At 40.4% G+C, this 26,227-nt stretch overlaps 1 protein-coding gene across 4 annotated transcripts in view; it reads right to left on the reverse strand.

Annotated features, from left to right (window-relative positions):
* LOC132396313 (microtubule-associated protein 4-like) overlaps nucleotides 1-26,227 on the reverse strand; it is a 282,482-nt gene that overhangs the window by 8,189 nt on the left and 248,066 nt on the right. For 3 of the 4 annotated variants that reach the window (XM_059973844.1, XM_059973840.1, XM_059973833.1), the window contains 4 exons: nucleotides 21,224-21,316; nucleotides 11,617-11,698; nucleotides 4,654-4,766; nucleotides 832-997 (listed from right to left, as the gene is read on the reverse strand). In XM_059973844.1, the coding sequence (XP_059829827.1) occupies nucleotides 832-997; nucleotides 4,654-4,766; nucleotides 11,617-11,698; nucleotides 21,224-21,316 (454 nt within the window). The remainder of the gene's footprint in view (nucleotides 1-831; nucleotides 998-4,653; nucleotides 4,767-11,616; nucleotides 11,699-21,223; nucleotides 21,317-26,227) is intronic. The other variant, XM_059973849.1, reaches the window with a different exon arrangement.

The raw sequence follows: 26,227 nt of genomic DNA on the forward strand, positions 1-26,227 counted from the left end.
TTTATATTATCTGTATCAAATGGTACAATATAATTAGATACTTCTAATTAACCTTAATTCAAATAAAAGTCCCCCATTTCTAAGTTACCTGATGTCTATTTTACGTCGCTTGATGCTATTTATTAATGTCCCATTGGATAGGAATAGCATGGGTTAGATTCAATAAAGGTTCCTTTCCTTTCACTCAATGGTGGGTAAATCCTGAGTTAGTTCTTGAGTAAAACCTCCTCCACACTGCATTAAGCACTTCCAGGACTATTACAGCATGGATTAGATACTGACTAAAGCCCATTTGCACCATTCAATGGTACACTCCTCCATAGATGCACAAAAGGTTAGAAACAAAATGAAGTTCCTTTGTACTTTTCAAGCAATCACACACTTCAGAATGTGAACACAAAAGATTATGCACAGAGTACAGCTCTTTTTACACTGTTCATTTGAGCTTTTGGGTCAGTTAAACCACAGATTAGAAACAATGAAAGTTCACATGGTTTTATTTGGTTTGATACATTGATAAGGAACTTTCTCTGCAGAGTCCTAACAACTTTTTACAGCTCCAATTCCCATTATATCTTCATGCACTATATGAAGAGCCTATAATTTTATGATTATAACAGGGGCAATATTGTTTTGTGAGTCTATATCCATTGAGAACCTGACAGAGCATCCAAAGTACAGAGAAAAATTTCATATCCTTTTTTTGGGCTTGACTTCAATACAATTCCAGAAAGAAAGGCAAAGAGCAAGTTTACACTAACACCTAGTTCCCAACTGTTCAACATTCTTTCACAACACTACACAGCCCTTGCAGGCCAAACTTTCACTTACATGTCTCTTGCATTTGTAACTCTTGGTTGTGAGTTTCGTCAGACCCGGCAGTTGGGTCCACCCCTACTCCATTTTGCTGTGTCTCACTCTCAGCTTCTCCTGTCAGATCCCTATTTTCTGGAGTCTGACTGATTGCTGCTGTTTCTGATTCCTCTTCACCCTCATTCTAAAAATAAAATCACGGGGTGGGGGTACAATGGTGTATTATTATAGGAGGGCATGAAATGAAATGCAAAATACATTTTTTTTGAAAAACCTTAAAAAAATCAAATGCACTGATGGACTGAAATCAAAGCTATGAGTTATTCTTCTAGGGTCATTCAGGGGTACTGAGGCTAAATGGATTGTCCCTAGCTGCTGAAACGTGGTCCATTGCACCCATGTATTCCAAAAAATACTGGAACCAACTAGTGAAAGTGGGGAGGAAGAATGAACTCCCACTGAGCTTCAAGCCCATGGTTTGATTGTCACTGCTCTAGTACAGCAGAATTTTGATGCCAGTTTGTACAGAAAAACCTTATGAGAATAGGACAAGTGATTAGGTGCTCTTATAAAAAAGTTTGGATTAATGCTAGCCAAGAACACTACAGAATTTCCTACATTGTTAAAAACATGGAATCTTTCAAAGATTAACACCTAAATGAATAACCGTACCTCAGCACTGCTTGGATTCTCAATCTGGCTAATGTGCTCAGTGTGGATCATGTAAGGTTTGATTAAGACAAATCGAATCTTGGAAGGACTGAATAGATGTGGAGAGGATGTTTCTAATCATGGGAGAGTTTAGGACAACAGGATACAGACTCCAAATAAAAGAACATCCCTGTAGAAATAACTTTAACCAGAGGGATGGCTGTGGAGGCCAAGCTGCTGGGTAAATTTAAAGCAGAGATTGATAGGTTCTTGATTAATAATGCTGTCAAGGGAAATTGGAAGAATGCAGGAGAGAGGAAATAATAAATCAGTCATGAATGAATGGCAAGGCAGACATGATGGGCTTAATGAACTAATGCTGTTTCTATGTTCTATGGTCTGGGTTTGTGGGCCTGGAGTCACGAAGGACAGTGTAAACATTGTAAGGAGCAAGAAAAACAGGGAAGTATGAAGTGTTGTCACTAAGGAAAGCTAGTCGTTCAGATTTTAGGATGACAAGATGTAGTAGTTTGTAAGTTTTATGAAAAGAAATGAAGCAAATTATATCAAATAAAATCAATGCTCATTGTTCTAACAGAGAGGATGCAGCATGGAAGAATGTGCAGTCAGGATATTTGAAGGTGAAGAGGAGCAAGTTCATTAAAGCTTTGGTAACAGAGAACACAAGACTTTTGTGGAAGTGAAAAAAGATTGGAATCTATTTTCTGACAGCAAAGTAAACTTGTCAGGGATACTAAAATTGATTTTAGGAACAAATATCAGCACAGGACCTATAACTGAATGGGTTCAGTCACTCAACCTTCAGTCCTCCAGTGCATTTTCTTTCCCCACCTTCATCTTAATGTAAAAAGATGGGACAAAAAAGTCACAACAAATAAGATCACAATTGAAGGCACACTCTGTACAATAATTGCTGAAGTGAAATTACATACACGTTTTGTGTAAAAATATACAACATTGACTGCAATTAAAAAGACACTTTGATATATGAACACAATTTTCTTGAATGCAATTTATACTGAGAAACTAATAATATTATACATATACTAACTACTTGAATCTTTTTATTTGTTTTCTGTTGGGATGATTTCCTTACTCAGGTTTGGCTCCTTACTTTTATTTAGAGTCCTTAAGGTGCCTTAATTAAGAGTCCATTATTTATAAGTATCTGCAGCTATTTGGCTGTGAGGGTTTCAATACCAAAATTTAATTGATCATTTAGCCGCCCAAGTCCATTTGGGATGATGAGTTTGCAGGAATGGTGGCCATTCATTCTCCATATTAAACCAGGATTTCTGTCTGTTCAAAGTTCAAAATACATTTATTATCAAAGTATGTATCTATATGTAACTGAGATTCATCTCCTTACAGTCAATCACAAAACAAAGAAATCCATTGAAACAAGACCAAAAACCCAATGTGCAGAAAAAAATCAAATTGAGCAAACAATAAACGTAAACAAGCAACATTCAGAACTGAAGTTCATGGAAGTGAGTCCACAGCTATTGAGCTAGTCACGGCTGATCTAGGAGCTTGTTAGTTGAAGGCCACAGCCTCAGTTCAGTGCAGAGATAAGTACACTGAACACCAGTCCATCACTCTCCTCTGGCCTAGCACTTAAATTGCCCAAGCAGTTGGTTGTTCCTCACTGTCGGAGCCAGGCCCAAACTTCAAAATGTTCTTGGGCCTGACACCCGCCATCTTGATTCAGCTCGCATCCAATCTTCCCAATTTGGCCTGGCACTTAAATTGGCCAAACATCAGCTTGTTCCTCACTCTCAGGCTTGGACCCGCCTCCTTGACTCTGCTTTGTCTTGTTCTGCTGCTTCAACTTGGCTCTGAACACACTCAAAAATGGCCATACATCAGCTCTTTCCCCACTCTTGGGCCTGGGCCCCACTGCCTTGATTCAGCACATATTCACCATGCTACGATCGTTGTGCACCTTTGAGACTTCAATTCACAGTGCAAAAATGGCAGGATCAAAAGCTAACTCCGAAAGGGAAGATACAGGCAATTGAGTGCAGTGATCATTTACCAGAAAAAGTGTGATTAATACAGTAGTTAGCAGCTTTAGTTGCTGTCAGCAAGTCATCGCTGTCTCACTATCACCATCTTAAACTGGAAACTCTTCTGATCTCAGGCAATAGCAATCTACAAGGACTCTGAATTCAACTGAAAGTTTATCATTCCAGTTTTTGTACTGTTCCAGGAAATATGTCTGCCCAATTAACAAAAAGAGAAAGGGGACAGAAGAACTCATTTCTCTCTAATGATTCAATCTTGAATGTCAGGCCAGATGTTACAATTTAACACCTTCATGATAAAAGTGAAACAATTAAAAAAATTTTCAGATGTCAATCCATAAATTCAGATTAGACAAAGATGAGATAAGTAGTCATTTGGCAGCTTGGTTCTTGATGAAATCATGAATTGTTGAATCACTCAACAGCCCCCATAACCTGTAAGATATGATACACAGTATAGAAGACAATGGGAAACTATGACGACCAGATGACAATGACATGACTTAAGTGAGAGATATCCATCTGAAAGCTGAAGGAATCTGGACAAACAACAAAGAACGTGGTTAGAACCCACAACATCCCACACTTTGCAGCTTTATTTCAGAAGTGGGAAATGGAACACTAAAGTGGATGGGTCAAATAAATTGAGGAACTGCACACTTTTAAGTAAATATACTGATAGGAATGTATTTAAACATCATAGAAGAAGTTCCCACAGTCCGCCATTCCTGATTAGAAAATTATATCTGTTCTCCTAAAGACACCAAGTCTTGCTGATCTACAGTTTCACAATCCAGGTCACCTTCCTACATAGTACTCAAGTTGGAATTTTGACCATTGATTAGGAATAATTGTAATCAACTGAATTATATATTTTTTTAAATCAATCAGATCTTCATCCAAGATCTACAGAGTTTTCAGAGAAAGAAGAGCTGAACTGTGGTGCATGGTTTGGGGAACTGGTGAACAGCTGGAAAGTGACAAGGGGCAAGAATGGCAAATCCAGAGGGGCTGAGGAACAAAGGTCAATACAAATCAGAAGAAAGGACAGAAAACTATTTTTTATGGTATTTTTCCCCAAAGTGGATGCATTCATTAGTTACTTCCTTAGCGACTGATTTGGCTGCTGCATCTAACTTACCTTCACATTGCCGCCTCCTGGGGTATGGTTTAGGTTGTCCAAGGACCCAATTTTTGATTCAGCTTTGTTTTTGAAATTGGTCTTGCTGGTCTCAATCTTCACATCCCCACCACCTAAAATTATTTGGAAAGTAAGTATACTATATACACAAATTACTTGCTTCCTAATACGATAGCAAAGTCAGAACACATTTTAAAAATAGTTCAACTTTATTGTTAGAGGCTTGCACACTCAGGGTATCAATGCCAAAATTAGTGTTTTGTTGCCGCAGCAGCTCCGTATATTACAAGATGAGGAGAAAAGTGAACATGTACATAATTTACAAGTGTGCAAAATAAGCAACAAAGTAATTACTATAGTGCAAGATTGGTACACTAATGTAACACAAGTGAAACAATCAGAAACTGCATTCAGCCTTGCAAGGATGGATACAGAACCAACCTGCAGCTTAAAACTTTTAATTTACAAAATGTAGATGCTATTGACCATCCCTATGTCCTACAGAAGATGGTAATGAATTACTGTACTGAACTGTTGCATTCCTTCTATAGAGTATTCCCAAGGTTTTTAGGAAGGAAGCAGTTGTAGGTTTCTGACCCAATGACATTTAAAGTATTGGTGATTTACCTCCAAGTCCAGATAGGGTGTGATTAAAAAAGTTATTTTCCATTATGTACATTGTTGAATGGAGGGAACAGTGAGTGCAGAGGATTTCATATTTTAAAAGAAAAAGATAAAGTACAAATTAGCATAATTTCCACATCATTCATCTGAATGGAATTTTTTATTTACATAATCTTTAGCTCTTTGTAAAATCAATAATATGTGGAGCAATGGCTATCAAAATAACCTGTTCACCCATTTTGGATCTTGCCAAGACCAGTTAAGCCAGGCTGCATGAAAGACACTATCCAAACATTGATCAAAGAGCTAAACACAAAGTACACTGCTGATGCTGTGGTCAAATCAAGACGTACAAAAAGGTGGATGATCTCAGCAGGTCGGGCAGCATCCGTTGAAAGGAGCAGTCAACGTTTCGGGTCGAGATCCTTTGTCAGGAATAAAGAAGGAGGGGACAGGGGCCCTATAAAGAAGGTAGGGGGAGGGTGGAAAACCAATCAGAGGAAAGATCAAGGGGTGGGGGAAGGGATAGTCAGGAGACGTGAAGAAGGAATGTAAGGGGAAAGCACTATGGGTAGTAGAAGAAGGCAGAGTCATGAGAGATGATAGGCAGCTAGAAGAGGAGACAGAGTAAAGATGGGATGGGGGAAGGGAGAGGGAGGGAATTACTGGAAGTTGGAGAATTTGATGTTCATACCAAGGGGCTGAAGTCTACCCAGATGGTATATGAGATGTTGTTCCTCCAACCGAAGTTTGGCCTCATCATGGCAGTAGAGGAGGTCATGTATGGACATATCTGAATGGGAATGTGAAGGAGAGTTGAAGTGGGTGGCAACCGGGAGATTCCCGTCTGTTGTAGCAGACGGAGTGTAGGTGCTCGACGAAGCGGTCCCCCAATCTGCGTCGGGTCTCGCCAATGTAGAGGAAGCCGCACCAGGAGTACCAGATGCAATAGATTAGCACCTACACTCCGTCCGCCACAACAGACAGGATCTCCCGGTTGCCACTCACTTCAACTCTCCTTTACATTCCCATTCAGATATGTCCATACATGGCCTCCTCTACTGCCATGATGAGGTCAAACTTCAGTTGGAGGAACAACATCTCATATACCGTTTGGGTAATCTCCAGCCCCTTGGTATGAACATCGAATTCTCCTACTTCCAGTAATCCCCTCCCTCTCCCTTCCCCCATCCCACCTTCACTCTGTCTCCTCTTCTAGCTGCCTATCACCTCTCATGACTCTGCCTTCTTCTACTACCCAAAGTGTTTTCCCCTTAGATTCCTTCTTCACCTCTCCTGCCTATCCTCTCCCATACCCCCTGTTCTTTCCCCTGATTGGTTTTCCACCCTCTCCCCACCTTCTTTATAGAGCCCCTGCCCCCTCCTTTAGTCCTGACGAAGGGTCTTGAAATGATGACTGCTTCTTACAACGGATGCTGCCCGACCTGCTGAGTTCATCCAGCCTTTTTGTACATCTTGATCAAAGAGCTGAATTCCAAAGGGAAGCTTCAGTTGACTGCCCTCAAAATAAATGCAATACTTACACAATCAAGAAGCACTGGTAAAATGTGTTAATTTGCAAAGAGAAAATATACTAGAGTATGGTGTCATTCGTTGTGGACAGGAAGATGGTTAAGCATCAATCAGCTCAGCCTCCTGACCACTGCATGAGCTTCTCAAGGCTGGGTCTGAGACCCAAACATTTTTATCTGCTTTAAATTACTTTACTGCCTTCATAAAATCAAAAATTGATATTTGCTGATGCTTGCATGAAGTAAAACTCTATTTGCAAATCTCAGTAAATGAAGTTGCCTGAATGCTGCAAAGTACTCAAGAATTCTGTGTGTCACAGTTCCCTTGGAGACACTGGATTGCTTAGCAGGAGAGAGATTTTAAAAGAAGTGAGTGGGGGCAGCCAGGACATTCTGTGCACTACAGTTCCCTTGGAGATGTTGAATTATGCCTAATTAGGCACTTGGCAAGGGCCATTAAGAAGAAGTTGAGTTTAAGCAGAGCAGCCATTGTGTGAGACCAGGGGCTCCATTGGAGAGTTCAGTCCTTGGCTCACAGAAGCCTTGGCAGAGGGGTGTAGGCTGCACATAGATTTTTTCTTTTAATTTTTCTTCCTTTTTTTCCTTATTGCACAGTTAGAGTCAGGCAAGATAGTGGAATACTCCTTTTGTGCAAAGAGGGAAAGTGGGAGACTTCCTTCAGGAAGTGCATCCAGATGCAGCTACTTACAGACTGTGTTCAGGAATTGGAACTGTATAAACCCTGGGCCATTCGGAAGGTACAGGCAATTCAGGGATGTAGTTACACCCCAGATGCAGGACACAGGTAACTGGGTGATCATCAGGAAGGGAAAGGGGACAGGCAGTCAGTGCAGAGCACTCCTGTGGCCAAACCCCTCAACAGCAGGTATGCTGCTTTGGATAATGATGGAGGAATGTCCTAGGGAAGGAAAACCACAGCAGTCAGATCTCCGGCACTGAGTTTGGCTGTGTCGCTTAGAAGGAAAGGGGGAGAAGACGTGAATTATAGAGATAGGGGATTTAAAGGTTAAGGAAAAGACAGGAAGTTCTATGGACGAAAACAAAATTCCTGGATCGTATGTTGCCTCCCAGGTACTAAGGTCAGGGACATCGCGGATCAAGTGGGAGAGTGAGCAGCTAGAGGCTGTAGTACACATCAGTACCAATGATGTGTAGGAAGGTTGACAAGGTCTTGCACACTGAGTTCAGGAAGTTAGTTACTAAGTTAAAGGACAGAACCTCCAGGGCTGTGATCTCAGGACTGTCACCCATGCCGTGCGCTAGTGAGGCCAGAAATACAAAGATCATGCAACTTAACACATGACTAAGGAGATGGTGCAGGAAGGAGAGCTTGAGATTTTTTTTTGATTATTTAGCTCTCTTCCAGAGAGGCTAGGATCTGTACAGAAGAGATGGTTTGCACCTGAACTGCAGAGGAACAAATATCTTTGTGGGAAGGTTTGCTAGTGTTGCACAGGGGCAGTTTAAACTACAGTTGCAGTGGGGGGGGGGGGGTTGAAACCAGAGCACCAGACAGTGGAGTGGTTGTGAGGAAAGATGTTGGTAAGCCTAGATACAAAGTTAGGAATCAAAAGGTTGAGCATGATGGGACTAATGTTCTGAATTGTGTATATTTCAATGCAAGGAGTATTGTAGATGAGTTGATGACAGGGATTAGCACATGGAATTATGACACTGTAGCCAATAGTGAGACGGTGCAGGAGGGGCAGCACCGGCAGCTCAATGATTCAAGGTTCTGCTATTTTGGACAAGATAGAGTGGGAGGGGTGCAGTACTATTGAGGAAAAATGTCACAGCAGAGCTCAGACAGGACAGACTGGAAGCTCATCTGGTAAGGCCTTATGGGTAGAACTGAGGTATAAGAAATATATCACTATGTTAATGGGACAATACAATAGACCACTCAACAGTCCACGGGATTCAGAGGAGTAAATTTGTAGAGAGATCGCTGACTGTTACAAGAAACATACGGTCGTGATAGTAGGTGATTTTAACTTTCACATATTGACTCCAATACAGTAAAAGGGTTGAATAGAAAAAATTTAGCCAAATGTTTTCTGGAACGTTTCCTTTATCAGTACATAGAAGTCCCAACCAGAGAGAGAGTGATACTAGATCTCCCATAAGGAATTATGGAAAAGGATGGGTCTGGTCCTCCAGTTGAGATTCTAAATTAGAGGAAGGCCAATGTTGATGATATCAGAAAGGGCTTGGAAAGTATGGATTTTCTGGCAAAGGTGTAGGTGGGAGGGCTTCAAAAATGAAAGTTTGAGAGTTTGTATTTTTTTTATCAGAATAAAAGGCAAGGATAACAGGTTTCGAGAACCTTGGTTTTCGAAAGATGTTGAGGCCCTGGTTAAGAAGGAGTGCAAAGCAGCTATAGGCAAGAAGGAACTAATCAGGTATGAGAGGAGTATGCAGACAAAGTAAAGGAGAACCCCCCCAATGGCTTCTACAGATATATTAAGAACAAAAGGGCTGCAAGGAACAAAGTTGGTCCTCTGGAAGATCAGCAGTCATCTATGCATGGAGCCAAAAAAGATGGGGATAGATTTTGAATAGATTTTTTGCATGTATATTTACTTGAGAGACAGACTCAAGAGTCTATAGAAGTAAGGCAATGTAGCTGTAAGGTAATGGACCATATACAGATTAGAGGAGGTGGTGTTTGCCGTCTTGAGACAAATTTGGGTGGGTATATCCCCAGGGCCTGATAAGGTGTTGTCTCTGACCTTGTGGGAGACTAGTGCATACATTTTGGGACCCTAGCAGAGATACCTGAAACATCTTAGCCATGGATGAGGTGCTGAAGGACTGCAGGATAACTAATGTTGTTCCGTTGTTTAAGTAAGACTCTTAGGATAAGCCAGGAAATTATAGGCCAGTGAGCCAGACATCAGTAGCAGTTAAGTATTTGGAAAGTATTCTAAGGGACCATTTATACAAGTAATTGGAAGGACAAACACTGATTAGGGATTGTCAACAAGGCTTTCTGTGTACTAGGTCGTGTCCAATCAATCTTATAGAATTTTTTGAAGTTACCAGGAAAGTTATTGAAAGCAAGGCAGTGGATGTTGTTTAAATGGACTTTAGCAAGACCTTTGCCAAGGTCCTGCACAGGCAGCTGGTCAAGAAGGTTCAGTCGCATAGCACTGAAGAAAAGGTAGTAAATCAGATTAGTCATTGCGAGAAGCCAGAGTGGTAGTAGATATTGCCTTTATCACTAGAAGCCTGTGAATGGTGGTGTGCCACAGGAATTGGTGCTGGGTCCATTGTTATTTGTCATCAATGATCTTGATGGTGATGTAGTAAACTGGATCAGCAAATATGCAGACTGAGGGTGCAGTGGATAGCAAGGAAGACTATCAAAACTTGCTGCTGGATCTGGACCAGCTGGAAAATGACAGATGGAATTTAATGCAGACAAGTGTGAGGTGTTGCACTTTGGAGAGTAAACCAAGTTAGAACTTGCATGGTGAATGATAGGGCACTGAGGAGTGTGGTAGAACAGATGGACCTGGGAATACAGATCCATAAATCCTTGAAAGTGGTGTCACAACTAGAAAGGGTTGTAAAGAAAGCTTCTGCAGATTAGCCTTCATAAATTTAAATGGTTAAGTACAGGAGTTGGGATGTTATGTTGAAGTCAACAAGACTTGGAGAGGCCTAATTCGGAGTATTGTGTGGTTTTGGTCTCCTACCTACAGGAAAGATGCAAGTAAGAGTGAAAAGGTGAAGAGAAAATTTACAAGGATGCTGACAGGACTTGAGGGCCTGAGATTAGGGAAAAGTTGAATAGGTTAAGACTTTATTCTATAGAGCGCAGGAAGATGAGGGTAAATTTGATAGAGGTATGTAAAATTATGAGGGGTAGAGATGAGGGTAAACACAGGTAGATTTTTTTCTATTGTGGTTGTGTGAGATTAGAACTAGAAGTCATGGGTTAAGGGTAAAAATAGAAACGTTTAAAGGGAACTTGTTCACTCAGAGGTGAAAGTGTGGAACAAGCTGCCAGCAGAAGGGGTGGATGCAGGTTTGATTTTAACATTCCAGAGAAACTTGGGCAAGTACATGGATGGGAAGGAAAGGGAGGACTATGGTCCAGGTGCAGGTCGATGGGACTAGGCTGATTAATAGTTTGACATTAACTAGATGGGCTAAAGGGCTTATTTCTGTACTATAGTATACAACAACTCTATGAATGGACCAATAACGGGCAGCTGACAGTCACATCACAAGAATGTTAGACAACAACCGCCTCCAGTGATCGAGAACTTACCCATCATCTACCCTTGACATCAGCGTCTATTGTGTCCCATGTGTCAATAATAAGGGGTCGCAATTGAACAGAATCTCAAGACTGTGCATTAAAAACATATCTGAAACTAGATCTCCTTGGGTGAATGGCTCCAAGCCTCATTAGTCAGGAGCATTATGAAATACTTGCTCCATAATCTCAACATTCAAGAAGAGTCACCTAGGACCCTCTGTAATGGGTACCATCAAATATTGTAATGCAGATCCTTGCTTAGCTTTCCTTCAGAATAGTTCTTCCTCCTTGGGATGTAAAAATCCTATGCCTGTTAAAGATCCTACAGCTTTGCTCAAAGGTGACCAGAGAGTTCACTGCTTTGACCAGCATTCCTTCCACAGATGTGCTCACAATAGCATATTAAAAAACACATTATCACACTACAGTGTAATTTTCTTAAGATTATTGGCTGTCTAACATAAGCTTTAATTTTCAACATTTAAGTTTAGGTTATTTTGAATTTACCAGCAGTACCTGCTTTATGTTTTAGATTGGTCTTGGATCCACACTTTGATGATACACGGTTCACATCAACTTTTGCTTTTGGAATTTGTACCTACAATTTTAAAAGTTGAAAAAAAGATTTCATTGTTTCAGTACCTTTAAGGTAAAGAAGAAATAAGAAAAACAGAAACATAGAAAAACTACAGCATAAAACAGACCCTTTGGCCCACAATGCTGTGCCGAACATGTACTTACTTTAGAAATTACCTAGGGTTACCCATAGCCCCCTATTTTTCTAAGCTCCGTGTACCTATTCAGGAGTCTCTTAAAAGACTATCGTATCTGCCTGTAGCACCATCACCAGCAGCCCATTCCACAGTCACCACTCTGCATAAAAAAACTTACCCTTGACATCCCCTCTGTACCTACTTCCGAGCACCTTAAAAATGCCCTCTCATGATAACCATTTCAGCCCTAGGAAAAAGCTTCTGACTATCCACACAGTCAATGCATCTCATCATCATATACACCTCTATCAGGTCACTTCTCATCCTCCGTCACTCCAAGGAGAAAAGGCCAGTTCACTCAACCTATTCTTGTAATACATGCTCCCCAATCCAGGCATCATCCTTGTAAATCTCCTCTGCACCCTTTCTACAGTTTCCACATCCTTCCTGTAGTGAGCTGACCAGAACTGAGCACAGTACTCTAAGTGGGGTCTGACCAGGGTGCTATACAGCTGTAACATTAGCTCTCAGTTCCTAAACTCAATCCCACAGGCTGATGAAGGTCAATGCACTGTATGCCTTCTTAACCACAGAGTTGACCTGCGCAGCAGCTTTGAGTGTCCTATGGACTCAGACCCCAAGATCCTTCTGATCCTCAACACTTCCAAGAGTCTTACCATGAACATAGAAACATAGAAAATAGGTGCAGGGGTAGGCCATTTGGCCCTTCGAGCCTGCACCGCATTCAGTATGATCATGGCTGATCATCTATAATACTATATTCAGCCATATTTGATCTACAAAAATGAACCACCTCACACTTATCTGGGTTGAACTCCATCTGCCACTTCTCTACCCAGTTTTGCATCCTATCAATATCCCGCTGTAACCTCTGACAGCCCTCCACACTATCCACAACACCCCCACCCTATGTGTCATCAACAAATTTACTAACCCATCTTTCCACTTCCTCATCCAGGTCCTTTATAAAAAAAATCACAGAAAAGGAGTCCCAGAACAGATCCCTGAGGCACATCACTGGTCACCGACCACCATACAGAATATGACCCATCTACAACCACTCTTTGCCTTCTGTGGGCAAGCCAATTCTGGATCCACAAAGCAAGGTCCCCTTAGATCCCATGCCTCCCTACTTTCTCAATAGGCCTTTCATGGGGTACCTTGCAAACGTATCTGCAACACGTGCTTCATTAAGGTATATAACCATATAACAATCACAGCACAGAAACAGGCCATCTCGGCCCTCCTAGTCCGTGCCGAACTCTTAATCTCACCTAGTCCCACCTACCCACACTCAGCCCATAACCCTCCACTCCTTTCCTGTCCATATACCTATCCAATTTTACCTTAAATGACACAACTGAACTGGCCTCTACTACTTCTACAGGAAGCTCATTCCACACAGCTATCACTCTGAGTAAAGAAATACCCCCTCGTGTTTCCCTTAAACTTCTGCCCCCTAACTCTCAAATCATGTCCTCTCGTTTGAATCTCCCCTACTCTCAATGGAAACAGCCTGTTCACGTCAACTCTATCTATCCCTCTCAAAATTTTAAATACCTCGATCAAATCCCCCCTCAACCTTCTACGCTCCAATGAATAGAGACCTAACTTGTTCAACCTTTCTCTGTAACTTAAGTGCTGAAACCCAGGTAACATCCTAGTAAATCGTCTCTGCACTCTCTCTAATTTATTGATATCTTTCCTATAATTTGGTGACCAGAACTGCACACAATATTCCAAATTTGGCCTTACCAATGCCTTGTACAATTTTAACGTTACATCCCAACTTCTGGACTCAATGCTTTGATTTATAAAGGCCAGCGTTCCAAAAGCCCTCTTCACCACCCTATCTACACGAGACTCCACCTTCAGGGAACTATGCACTGTTATTCCTAGATCTCTCTGTTCCTCTGCATTCCTCAATGCCCTACCATTTACCCTGTATGTTCTATTTGGATTATTCCTGCCAAAATGTAGAACCTCACACTTCTCAGCATTAAACTCCATCTGCCAACGTTCAGCCCATTCTTCTAACCGGCATAAATCTCCCTGCAAGCTTTGAAAACCCACCTCATTATCCACAACACCTCCTACCTTAGTATCATCAGCATACTTACTAATCCAATTTACCACCCCATCATCCAGATCATTTATGTATATTACAAACAACATTGGGCCCAAAACAGATCCCTGAGGCACCCCGCTAGTCACCGGCCTCCATCCTGATAAACAATTATCCACCACTACTCTCTGGCATCTCCCATCTTGCCACTGTTGAATCCATTTTATTACTCCAGCATTAATACTTAACGACTGAACCTTCTTAACTAACTTTCCATGTGGAACTTTGTCAAAGGCTTTGCTGAAGTCCATATAGACTACATCCACTGCCTTACCCTCGTCAACATTCCTCGTAACTTCTTCAAAAAATTCAGTAAGGTTTGTCAAACACGACCTTCCACGCACAAATCCATGCTGGCTTCTCCTAATCAGATCCTGTCTATCCAGATAATTATTAATACTATCGCTAAGAATACTTTCCATTAATTTACCCACCACTGATGTCAAACTGACAGGTCTATAATTGCTAGGCTTACTTCCAGAACCCTTTTTAAACAATGGAACCACATGAGCAATACGCCAATCCTCCGGCACAATCCCCGTTTCTAATGACATCTTAAAGATCTCCGTCAGAGCTCCTGCTATCTCTACACAAACTTCCCTCAAGGTCCTGGGGAATATCCTGTCAGGACCCGGAGATTTATCCACTTTTAAATTTCTTAAAAGCGCCAGTACTTCCACCTCTTTAATTGTCATAGGTTCCATAACTTCCTTACTTGTTTCCCACACCTTACACAATTCAATATCCTTCTCCTTAGTGAATACAGAAGAGAAGAAATCGTTCAAAATCTCTCCCATCTCCCTCGGCTCCACACATAGCTGACCACTCTGATTCTCTAAGGGGCCAATTTTATCCCTCACTATCCTCTTGCTTTTAATATAACTGTAGAAACCTTTCGGATTTACTTCCACCTTATTTGCCAAACCAACCTCGTATCTTCTTTTATATGAAATATTATATTGCTTAAAATGAAAATCCAGATTTCCAATTAGACCAATTAATTAGGTTTAAGAGGCTCATGTACGAAGAGACCCATGAGGAGCATAAATGTTATATATTATATACATAACTCACATAATTGTAAGTTATTCAAAACCTAATAAAGAGAAGATAAAGGATCAAGTATTAAGTTTATTCATCATACACATTTACATGTATTTAGAATTTGCTGTGATATGTTGGCGTGACATGCAACAAAAACATTTCACAATCCTAAAGAATATAAAAGTAAGGTTAAAGTATGGATATGCAATAAAAAGTATAACAGACTGGTATTCATTAACTACCACAATAGTCTAGTGAAGATGTTACTGGACCAATGGCCAATTAAGTCTTGATTTAAATCTCACCATTTGGAACAGCATCATACCACTGCAGCGGACTGAATTACTCCCCGGGCAAGTATACCATCTAACTGCATCAGACAGGAAAAAAGTCAAGTGCCATGTCAAGAAGACTAGGGACAGGCAATAAATGTGGAACTTGTCTCATGAACATACTCTGAGAATGAATAAGAACGAGGGATGGGCGAGGTGTTAAGTGCACAAAATACACGAAAATTAATCCTCACCAACATCTTATACAACTTCAACATACCATCCCAATTGCATATGGAATACCCTAGTTTATGATGACCAATATTCATAAGCTCTCTTTATGACCCCCATCTACTTGTGTCACCAGGTTCAAGGAATTATGGACCTGTATTCCCTTTTTCTACTGGACTCCTCTGTGCTCTACTGTTCACAGCATAAGTCCTACCCTGGCTTATCCTTCCGAAAAGCAACTCTTCACACTTGTCTGCACTAAATCCCATCTGCCATTTCTCAGCCCATTTTTCTAGCTGGTCCAGATCCCGATGGAAGCTTTGATAGCCTTTCTTGCTGTTAACTCTGCCCCCAATCTTGGTGATCCAGTTTACTACATCATCATCCAGATTGTTGATATTGTTAACAAACAACAACAGGCCTAATATCAATTCCTGCTGCACACCATGAGTCACAGGCTTTCAGTCAGCGATGAAACCATCTACAAAGCCTCTGGCTTCTTCCACAAAGCCGATGTTTAATCCAATTTATTACCTCATCCTGTATGTCAAGCAATTGAACCTTCTCGATCAAGCTCCCATAAGGGATATTGTCAAAGGCCTTTCTAAATTCCACATAAACAACATTCACTGCCCTGCGTTCATTAACTTTCCTGGTAACTTCCTTGAAAAATTCTGCCCAAAGCCATGTTAACTATCCTTAATCAGTCCCTGTCTATCCAAATACTTATAAATCTTGTCCTTCCAATAACCTGCTTACTACTAATGTCAGGCTCTCTGGCCTATAATTTCCTAACTTAATTTTAGAGCCATTCTTGGAACAATGGAACATTAACTATCCTCCAATCCTCTGGCTCCTCACCCGTTACTAAGGATGTTTTAATTATCTCTAATAGGGCCACTGCAATTTCTGCACTAGTCTCCCATAAGGTATAAGGAAAGACCTTGTCAGGGCCTGGGCATTTATCCACCCTAGCTTGTCTCAGGCCAGCAAACACCTCCTCCTCTATAATCTATATGTCTATGACCTCAGTGCTGTTTTGCCTCACTTCTATAGACTCTGCATCTATCTCCTGAGTAAATACATATGCAAAAAAAAAACATTTTCAATGTCCACCATCTCTTTCAGCTCCACTTCTGGTCTTCCAGAGGACCAATTTTGTCCCTCACTATTCTTTTGCTCTTAATATATCTGCAAAAACCTTTAGGATTCTCTTTCACCTGTCTGCAAGAGTAACTTCATGTCTTCTTTCAGCCCTCCTGATTCCTTTCTTTCATGTTCTCTTGCATTTCTTATACTCAAGTACCTCATTTGTTCTCACCTGCTGCCTACTTCCTTCTTCTATCCAGTTTCTCAATATCTTTTGAAAAGCAAGGTTCACTAACTAAACCTGTTATCCTCACTTTTTATTCTGACAGGAACATACAAATTCTGTCATCTTGAAATTTCACTTTTTAAGGCCTCCCACTTACCACATACACTGTTGCCATAAAACAGCCCATCCCAATCCACATTTGCCAGATCCTTTCCGATACCATCAAAATTGGCCTTTCGCCAATTTAAAATCTCAAACCTAGGACAAAACCTATCCTTGAACATAATAAAATTGAAAATAATGGCATTATGATCATCAGATGCAAAGTGTTCACCTACATAAACTTCTGTCAACTGCCCTCATTGCCTAAAATGAGATGCAGTATCGCAATCTCGCTATTTGATACCTCTATATATTAAGGAATTTGTAATGAACAAATTTGACACAAATCACCTGCTATCACAACCTTATGCTTCTTGCAGAGTCTGCAATCTCTCTACAAGTACGTTCCTGTAATTCCTGCTGACTATTGAGTCATCTATAATATAATCCCATTGACATGGTCATCCCTTTCTTATTCCCCATTCCACCCATATAGCCTTGGTAGACAAGCTCCCCAGTTTGCCCTGCCTGAGGTCTGTCATGACTATTTTCCTGATTAGCAATGCCACCCCTTCCCCTTTAATCCCTCCCACTATATCACGGCTAAAACAACGGGACTCCAGAACACTGAGCTCTCAGTTCTGCCCATCCTGCAACCAAGTCTCACCAATAGCTACAATGTCCATGTTCTGATCCCTGTCCTAAGCTCATCCGCCTTTCTTACGATACTGTTTGGATTGGAATATACCCAAGTCAGAACATTTGACCCAACATGCTGACTTCATCTGTAAGTTTAACAGCATCCTTCTCTAGAATGACTCCCCTATCTGCCCCAGCTCTCTGGCTCCCATTCCCCTGCCACTTTAGTTTAAACCCGGCCCCCCAACAGCACTAGCAAACCTTCGCTTAAGGATATCATCCTAACAACATCCTTGTAAATTTTCTTTGCATTTCTTCAAGCTTATTGATATAATGTAAGTAGGTGACCAGAACTGCACACAATACCCCAAATTCGGCCTCAGTGTCTTCTCCAACTTTAACATAACATTCCAGCTCCGTACTCCATAACCTGATCTATGAAAGCCAATGTGTTACAAGCTCTCTCTACCAACCCCATCTACCCATGTTGCCACTTTCATGGAGTGATGGATTTGCATTACCAGATCCCTTGGTCTACACAGCATACCTTTGTGCCCTACCATCTACCAAAAATGCCAACTGTATTCTTTTCCTAGATGCTGCCTGGCCTGCTGAGTTCCTCCAGCGCTTTATATGTGTTGCTTTGATTCCCTGCAGATTTTCTCTTGCCAGTGTAAGTCTTACCCTGATATGTAAACCCAAAGGGCAACACTTCACACTTGTCTGCTTCCAGTTCAATCTGCCATTTTCAACCCCATTTCCCAGCTGCTGCAGATTACCTCTCAAGCTTTGATAGGCGTTCTTGATGTCCATATACCCCCAATAGCTGTCATCCAGAAATCTGCTGATCTAGTTCACCGTTTTATCATCTAAATCATTGGCATAGATGATAAACAGTAACAGACCCAGCACCAATTCCTGGGGCACACCACTAGTCACTGGCTCCAGTCAGAGAGCAAACCATCTCCTAACCACTCTCTGACTTCTCCCATTAAGCCAATATTGAATCTAATTGATTACTATGATCCTGAATGCCAAATGTCTTAAGCTTCTGGAGCAGGCTCTCATGCGGAACTCTGCTAAAGCCCATGTCAACAATGCCTATCCAGAACCTTTCCTTCATCAACCTTCTTTATAACCTCTTCTAGTTGATAACAGTTTTGGTAATCTATAAGACTGATTAGACATGACCTACCATGCACAAAGCCTTGTTGAGTCTCTATTCAAGAGTATGTTCAGATTTTATATATTACAGTTATATTTTAGAAAATCTAGTGTTTGCCTAAATAAATTACTTTCTGACCTGATCCTTGAATAGAATTAAACATAATTAAACAAAGTAAATGGCAGGATACTTGGAAGTGTGGAGGAGCAAAGAAATCTGGGGATACATGTCCACAGATCCCTGAAAGTTGCCTCACAGGTAGATAGGGTAGTTAAGAAAGCTTATGGAGTGTTATCTTTCATAAGTCAAGGAATAGAGTTTAAGAGTCACGGGGTAACGATGCAGCTCTATAAAACTCTGGTTAGGCCACACTTGGAGTACTGTGTCCAGTTCTGGTCACGTCACTATAGGAAGGATGTGGAAGCATTGGAAGGGGTACAGAGGAGATCTACCAGGATGCTGCCTGGTTTAGAGAGTATGCATTATGATCAGAGATTAAGGGAGCTACGGCTTTAGTCTCTGGAGAGGAGGAGGATGAGAGGAGATGTGATAGAGGTGTACAAGATATTAAGAGGAATAGATAGAGTGGACAGCCAGCGCTTCTTTCCCATGGCCCCACTGCTCAATACAAGAGAACACGTCTTTAAGGTAAGGGGTGGAAAGCTCAAGGGGGATATTAGAAGAAGCTTTTTTACTCCGAGAGTGGTTGGTGTGTGGAATGCACTGCCTGAGTCAGTGGTGGAGGCAGATATACTAGTGAAATTTAAAAGACTACTAGACAGGTATATGGAGGAATTTAAGGTGGATGGTTATATGAGAGGCAGGGTTTAAGGTATGGGTCAGCACAATTGTGGGCCAAAGGGCCTGTACCGTGCTGTATTATTCTATGTTCTATGTAATTATACTAACTACACAGTTTTACCAAGTGCAATTTAAAATATGTGGCTAGTTAGAAAGGAACCCAGGATATTGTTTCACAATCAGGTTATCCAATTAATTGAGTGTATTTCAACAATGACTGATCATGACGAGGGCATATTGGTTCCTATTGTGCAGTATTCCACTGCAACGCACTGCTTCAGTCTGTTCAATTGACTGGCTCTTCAAAAGCTATTGACAACAATAAGGAAAATAGTTGGCAGACTCCCTTTCCTCATGGATATTGATAGGTTACAAATAACTAGCATGCAATTCAATTTCACATTGCTTAAACTTGACCTCTGGGATGCCAGAACTTCCACCAAAGCCGCTACACCATTATAACCCAGGCAATAGCACCATTTCACTAAACTAATTTCTAATTTTGCCTGGATATTTCCTCTTCCCTCTCCTGAAGACTGACAAACACCAGTGGCCTCTACGAATTTAAATCTATTTCCCCTTAATGTATCAGAATCAGGTTTAATATCACCGACATATGCCGTGAAATCTGTTAATTTAGCTGCAGCAGTACTACGCAATACATGATAAATATAGAAAAATAAATTAACCACTGTAAGTATATATGTATATTAAACAGTTAAATTAAAAATAGTGCAAAAACAAAAAAAAGATTGAGTTAGTGTTCATGGGTTCAATATCCATTTAGAAATCAGATGGCGGAGGGGAAGAAACAGTTTCTGAATTGCTGAGTGTGAGCCTTCAGGCTTCTGTATCTCCTTCCCGATGGTCACAATAAGAGGGCATGTCCTTGTGATGAGGGTCCTTAATGATGGACTGCCTTTCTGAGGCATCGACTCGTACCCACAATGGAGTTGATTAATTTTACAATATTCTGTAGCTTCTTTTGATCCTGTGCAGTAGCACCCCCCACCACCACAGCCCTCTCCCATACCAGACAGCAATGCAGCCTGTCAGAATACTCTCCATGGTATATTTGTAAAAGTCTGAATGTTTTAAATGACAAACCAAATCTCCTTAAACGTCTGTTGAAATATCAATTCACAGAATCTTACAATGAGATGATTCAACCCAGTCTATCTATGGTGGCTCTCTAAAGAGTGAACCACTTAATCCATTCACCTATACTATTCTCACATTCTTGAAAACCACTTGCCAATGAAGCTACAACAAAATGAACAATTCTTGTCTACCGTCCAGACCATTAAATAAACAAATAAGAAATAGCAAGTTTTGTGAGTTATATCCACACTAGGTTCAAGGCAAGTATCTAGGAATTAGGCTGTAGCTGAGATTCAGTTTGTACAAAAAGTCAGATTTTTATATTGTGCCCATCAGAATTGTGAAATAACACCCCTTGCATTTCAAATAAGCAATCAAAAAGGTGCAACTAGATTTGTACAAATGTTAAGACGAGGAACTGGAGGTCTCAAATCCATCACTGGGAGTGACTGTAATGGCAGATAAATTGCCACACATTATTTGGTATGCTTCTTGTAATTGCTACAAATTCTCACATTACAAGTAGATTAAATAAGCTTCATGCTAGCAATGCACAGAAAATTAATGTAAAGAGAATCTAAGGCCAATACTCACATTGCCACCACCAGGAACATGCTTAATGTTATCCTTGGAACCACACTTGGACTGCACATGACTGTAATCAACTTTTTTGTTCACAATCTGAACCTAAGACACATTGGACAAATCAATTCTAGATCATTTCCTGTTTTATTAAATAATTTCAAGGCATTGCTGTGCCTTTCCTGCTATACACCCCACAAAGAGTTCAAGATTATTATCATCAAGAGAAGAAAAAAATTAATTAAGTAAATATTACAATTAGATCAACGGCATTCACGATGTATTGCACAATGATAAACACATTTGGGGAAAAACATCTAACATAAAGGAAAGAGCTAAATGGAAATAACTGTACATTACTGCACCATTAGTTTGTTCAATATGCAATCCTTTGTTTGCCATTAGCCTCCAGGTTCAGGTTTCTAGATGCTCTCCCTAGCTTACATTTAAGATTCCCTTTCAGTGGACTAGGTTTAGGAGTGTCTTTTCTGGCTGTGTTAGGATATAGGATCCTCTTTTTCTCGACAAGATTCAGAGCAAAAAGATATGAAAACTGAAAGGCAATATGAACATAGAATTGTTTTTGTGAAGAAATTCTCACCTCTTTTAACTGTGCTGTTTATAGAGTAAAAGATCTGGATAAGGTAATTTGCATACTTTTGTTAGCACAAAGTGTCAGGATTGAAGTTATGTACCCAATTTCTAATTCTGTACAGCAAAAGTGTAACCCTATATATTGTAAAATAGCAAATAAAAAATCTCGCTGAGAAAAGAACCCAGAGTCAAGATAGGGACAAAGACACTGTGAATAGAAAAACAAAGGAGTATCAAACAACTATAAGCAATCCCTTGTCCTTTTGAAAAACACAGCAGTGATGGAGATGCCTCTATTCTGGTGAAAAAAAATACATGTACATTTATCTATTTTGATTTATTATCAAAGTACATATATGTTTCCATGTACTACCTTGAGATTTATTTTCTTGGAGACATTTACAGGAAAAAAATACAATAGAATTTATGAAAAACTATGCATAAACTAACATTGACAAGTAACCAATGTTCAAAAGACAAACTATACAAATGAAAAAATACTGAGAAAAAGAGTTGTAAAGAAGTTTTGAAAGTGAGTTGGTAGGTTGTAGAATCAGTTTAGAGTAGTGGTGGTTGAAGTTATTCACACTGGTTCAGGACCCCGATGGTTCTGGGTAGTAACTGTTCCTGAACCTAGTGTTGTGGGACTTACCTCTCCAGAGACTGGAGTGGCTAATATACTGGTCTTTCTAGCTTTTTGGTTTTAGGTTCAATAACAGTTTTGATCTGCACATTCCTTTAGTTTATTTTCTTTCTCTAATTATCATAAATCTATTAACAAGATGTAAGTATGGATTCAGCTCAGTAACCCCAGTGACACCTTACCAGATAAATATTCTCTGTCCCATCGCACCCCCCAACATTCTCTGTAACATTATATTCATTTCTCATATCCCCAGTTCCAATGGAAGGATTGTCAATGCAAAACCATAACTGTTTTGATTTCTACATTCAGTGCCTATATTCATCCCCCTTAGAAGTTTTCATGTTTTATTGTTTCGCTATATTGAGTCACAGTGGATTTAATTTTTTTGTTGATACTGATCAACAGAAAAGGACTCATTGTCAAAGTGAAAACAGATCTCTAACAAAGTGATCTAAATCAATTACAAATATAAAACACAAAATAATTGATTGCTTAAGTTTTCACATCCTTTAACATGACACACCAAATCATCACTGGTGCAGCCAATTGGTATTAAAACTCATATAATTAGTTAAATGAAGATCATCTCTACATCTCCAGATGGCGAGTCAAGGAGTTTCTGGAAAGTCCTACTGCTGTGAGTCAGCATCCTGACAAAAACTACACCATGAAGACAAAAGAACACTCCAAGCAACTCGGCAAAAGGGTTATTGAAAAGCACAAGTCAGGAAATGGATATTAGAAAATTTCCAAGTCACTGAATATCCCTTGAAGTACAGTTAAGTCAATCATCAAGAAATGGAAAGAATATGGCACAGTTGTACATCTGTCTAGAGCAGGCAGTCCCCAAAAACTGAGTGACCATGGAAAAAGGAGACTAGTTAGGGAGGCCACCAAGAAACCTACGACTACTCTGGAGTTACAAACTTCATTGGCTGAGATAGGAGAGACTGCGCATACAATAACTGTTGCCTGGGTGCTTCTCTAGTCGCTGCTTTATGGGAGAATGGCAGAGAGAAAGGCATTGTTGAAAAAAAAACTCACATGAAATCTCAGCTTGAGTTTGCCAGAAGGCATGTGGGAGACTCTGAGGTCACCTGGAAGAAGATCCTATATGGTCTCCTAAAACCAAAATTGAGCTTTCTGGACATCAGGTTATGTTTAGGACATTATGTTTAGCGCATGCCAAACACTGCACATCATCAAAAGTATACCATCCCTACCGTGAAGCATGGTAGTGGCTGCATAATAAAGCCAAAGCTACACAGGAATGGCTTAAAAACAAAGTAATGTTCTTGAATGCCCAAGTCAGTGTCCAGACCTCAATCCAATTGAGAATTTGTGGCTTGACTTGATAAGGGCCGTTCACTCACGATCCCCATGCAATCTGACAGAGTTTGAGCAGTTTTGTAAAGAATGGGGAAAAATTGCAGTGTCCAGATGTGCAAAGCTGATAGAAACCCATCCACACAGATTCAAGGCTGTAATTGCCATCAAAGTTGCATCTAGTAAATACTGACTTGACATGGGTATTTATCCAATCAATTATTTTGTATTTAATAATTGTAATAAATTGAGTCCAATTTGTAGAAATTTGTTTTCACTTTGACACAAAGGAGTCTTTTCTGTTGATCAGTGTCAAAAAAAAAATCCACTGTGATTCAATGTTGTAAAACATTAAAACATGAAAACTTGCAAGGGCGGTGAATACTTTTTATAGGCACTATATACTATCAAGCATGCAGAACGTCTTCGACATTCAACATTTTCTGATTTCACTTTTCTTGATTTTGGTCACTGTTTTGGAGGAATTGGTAACTTTAGATCAAAACATAACTTTAGGGAGAAAACTCAGCATCTATGAAGATAGTTTTAGGTTGAACAACTTTTGTCTGATTAATAACTTTCCATCGGAACTGATGACAGATTCAGGTGAAAAGTAATCACAGAACAGCCCTGTTCTGATACAACTTACTGCCTAATCATTAGACCATAGATATGGGAGTAGAATTAAGCTATTTGTCCAATTGAGTCTGCTCCACCATTTCATCATGGCTGATCTGTTTTTCCTCTCAGCCCTAATCTCCTCCCCATATTCCTTCATGCCCTGGCCAATCATGAATCTATCAACCTCTACCTTAAACATACATAAAGACTTGGCTTCCACAGCTGCCTGTGGTAATGAATTCCACAGATTCACCACTCTCTTGTTAAAGAAATTCTTCCTCATCTCTATTCTAAAAGTACACCCCTCTCATCTGAGGCTCTGTCCTCTGGTCTTGGACACTCCATAGGAAATATCCTCTCCACATCCACTCTATCAAGGCCTTTTACCATTCAATAGGCATCAAGTAGATCACCCCTCATTCTTTCGCATTCCAGTGAATACAGGCCTAGAGCTGTCAAGCGCTATTCATATGAGCGGTCATTTAATCCTGAACTTCTGTTGAACCGTCTCCAGTTTCAGCATATTTTTTCTATGATAAGGGGCCCAAAACTGCTCGCAATACTCTAAGTGAGACCTCAAAATTACCTCCTTGCTTTTATATTCTAGTCCTCTTGAAATTAGTGTTAACATCACAATTGTCGTCCTCCCACAGACTCAACCTGCAACGTAACCTTTAGGGAATCCTGCACAAGTCCCATTGCACTTCAGATTTTTTCTTTTTCTCTCCACTTAGAAAATAGTCAACCCTTTCATTTCTTCTACCAAAGTGCATGACCATATACTTCCCGACACTGTATTCCACCTGCCACTTTTTTGCCCATTCTCCTAATCTGTCTAAATCCTTCTGTAGCCACTCTACTTCCACAAAACTACCTGCCACTCCACCTGTCTTTGTATTGACTGCAAATTTTGCAACAAAGCCATCAATTCCATCATCCAAATAATTGACATATAACATAAAAAGAATCTATCTCAACACAGACCCCTGTAGAATACCACTAGTCACTGGCAACCAGCCAAAAAAGGCTCCCTTTATTCCTACTCTTTGCCTCCTGCCAATCACCCACTGCTTTATCCATGCTAGAAAATTCCCTGTAATACCATGGCTTGTTAAGCAGCCTCATGTGTGGCACCTTGTCAAAGACCTTCTGAAAATCCAAATACACAACATACACTGATCTCCTTTGTCTATCCTGCTTGTTATTTCTTCAAAGAATTCCAACCGATTTGTCAGGAAGATTTTCCCTTGAGGAAATCATGCGGACTACAACCTACATTATCATGTGCTTCTGTACTTCAAAATGACATTCTTGACAATCGACTCCACCCACTGAGGTCAGACTAACAGGCCTATAATTTCCTTTCTTCTGCCTCTTTCCCTTCTTGAAGAGTGGAGTGATATTTATAATGTTCCAGTCATCCAGAACCATTCCAGAGTCCAGTGATTCTTGGAAGATCAAAATATTATATTGCTTATTGCCTCCACAAACTCTTCAGCCACCTCTTTCAGAACCCTAGGGTGTACACCATCTGGTCCAGGTGACTTTTCTACCTTCAGACCCAAGGTTTCCCAAGAATCTTCTCCCTGGTAATGGTAACTTCAGACGCTTCATGACACTTGACACTTGGAACTTCCAACACACTGCTAGAGTCTTCCACAGTAAAGACTGATGAAAAATACTTGTTCAGTTCATCCACCATTTCTACCTCTCCAGCATCGGAGAGTGGGGATAGCAAACTCTTAAAACCAGCAAGCATTATTGACTGGAATATTGGAAAGAGAGTAAGTATTGACAACAACACTGGAGATAACCCACTGCTTCTCTTT

This window comes from Hypanus sabinus, chromosome 1 (assembly GCF_030144855.1).
Source record: "Hypanus sabinus isolate sHypSab1 chromosome 1, sHypSab1.hap1, whole genome shotgun sequence".
NCBI lineage: Eukaryota > Metazoa > Chordata > Chondrichthyes > Myliobatiformes > Dasyatidae > Hypanus > Hypanus sabinus.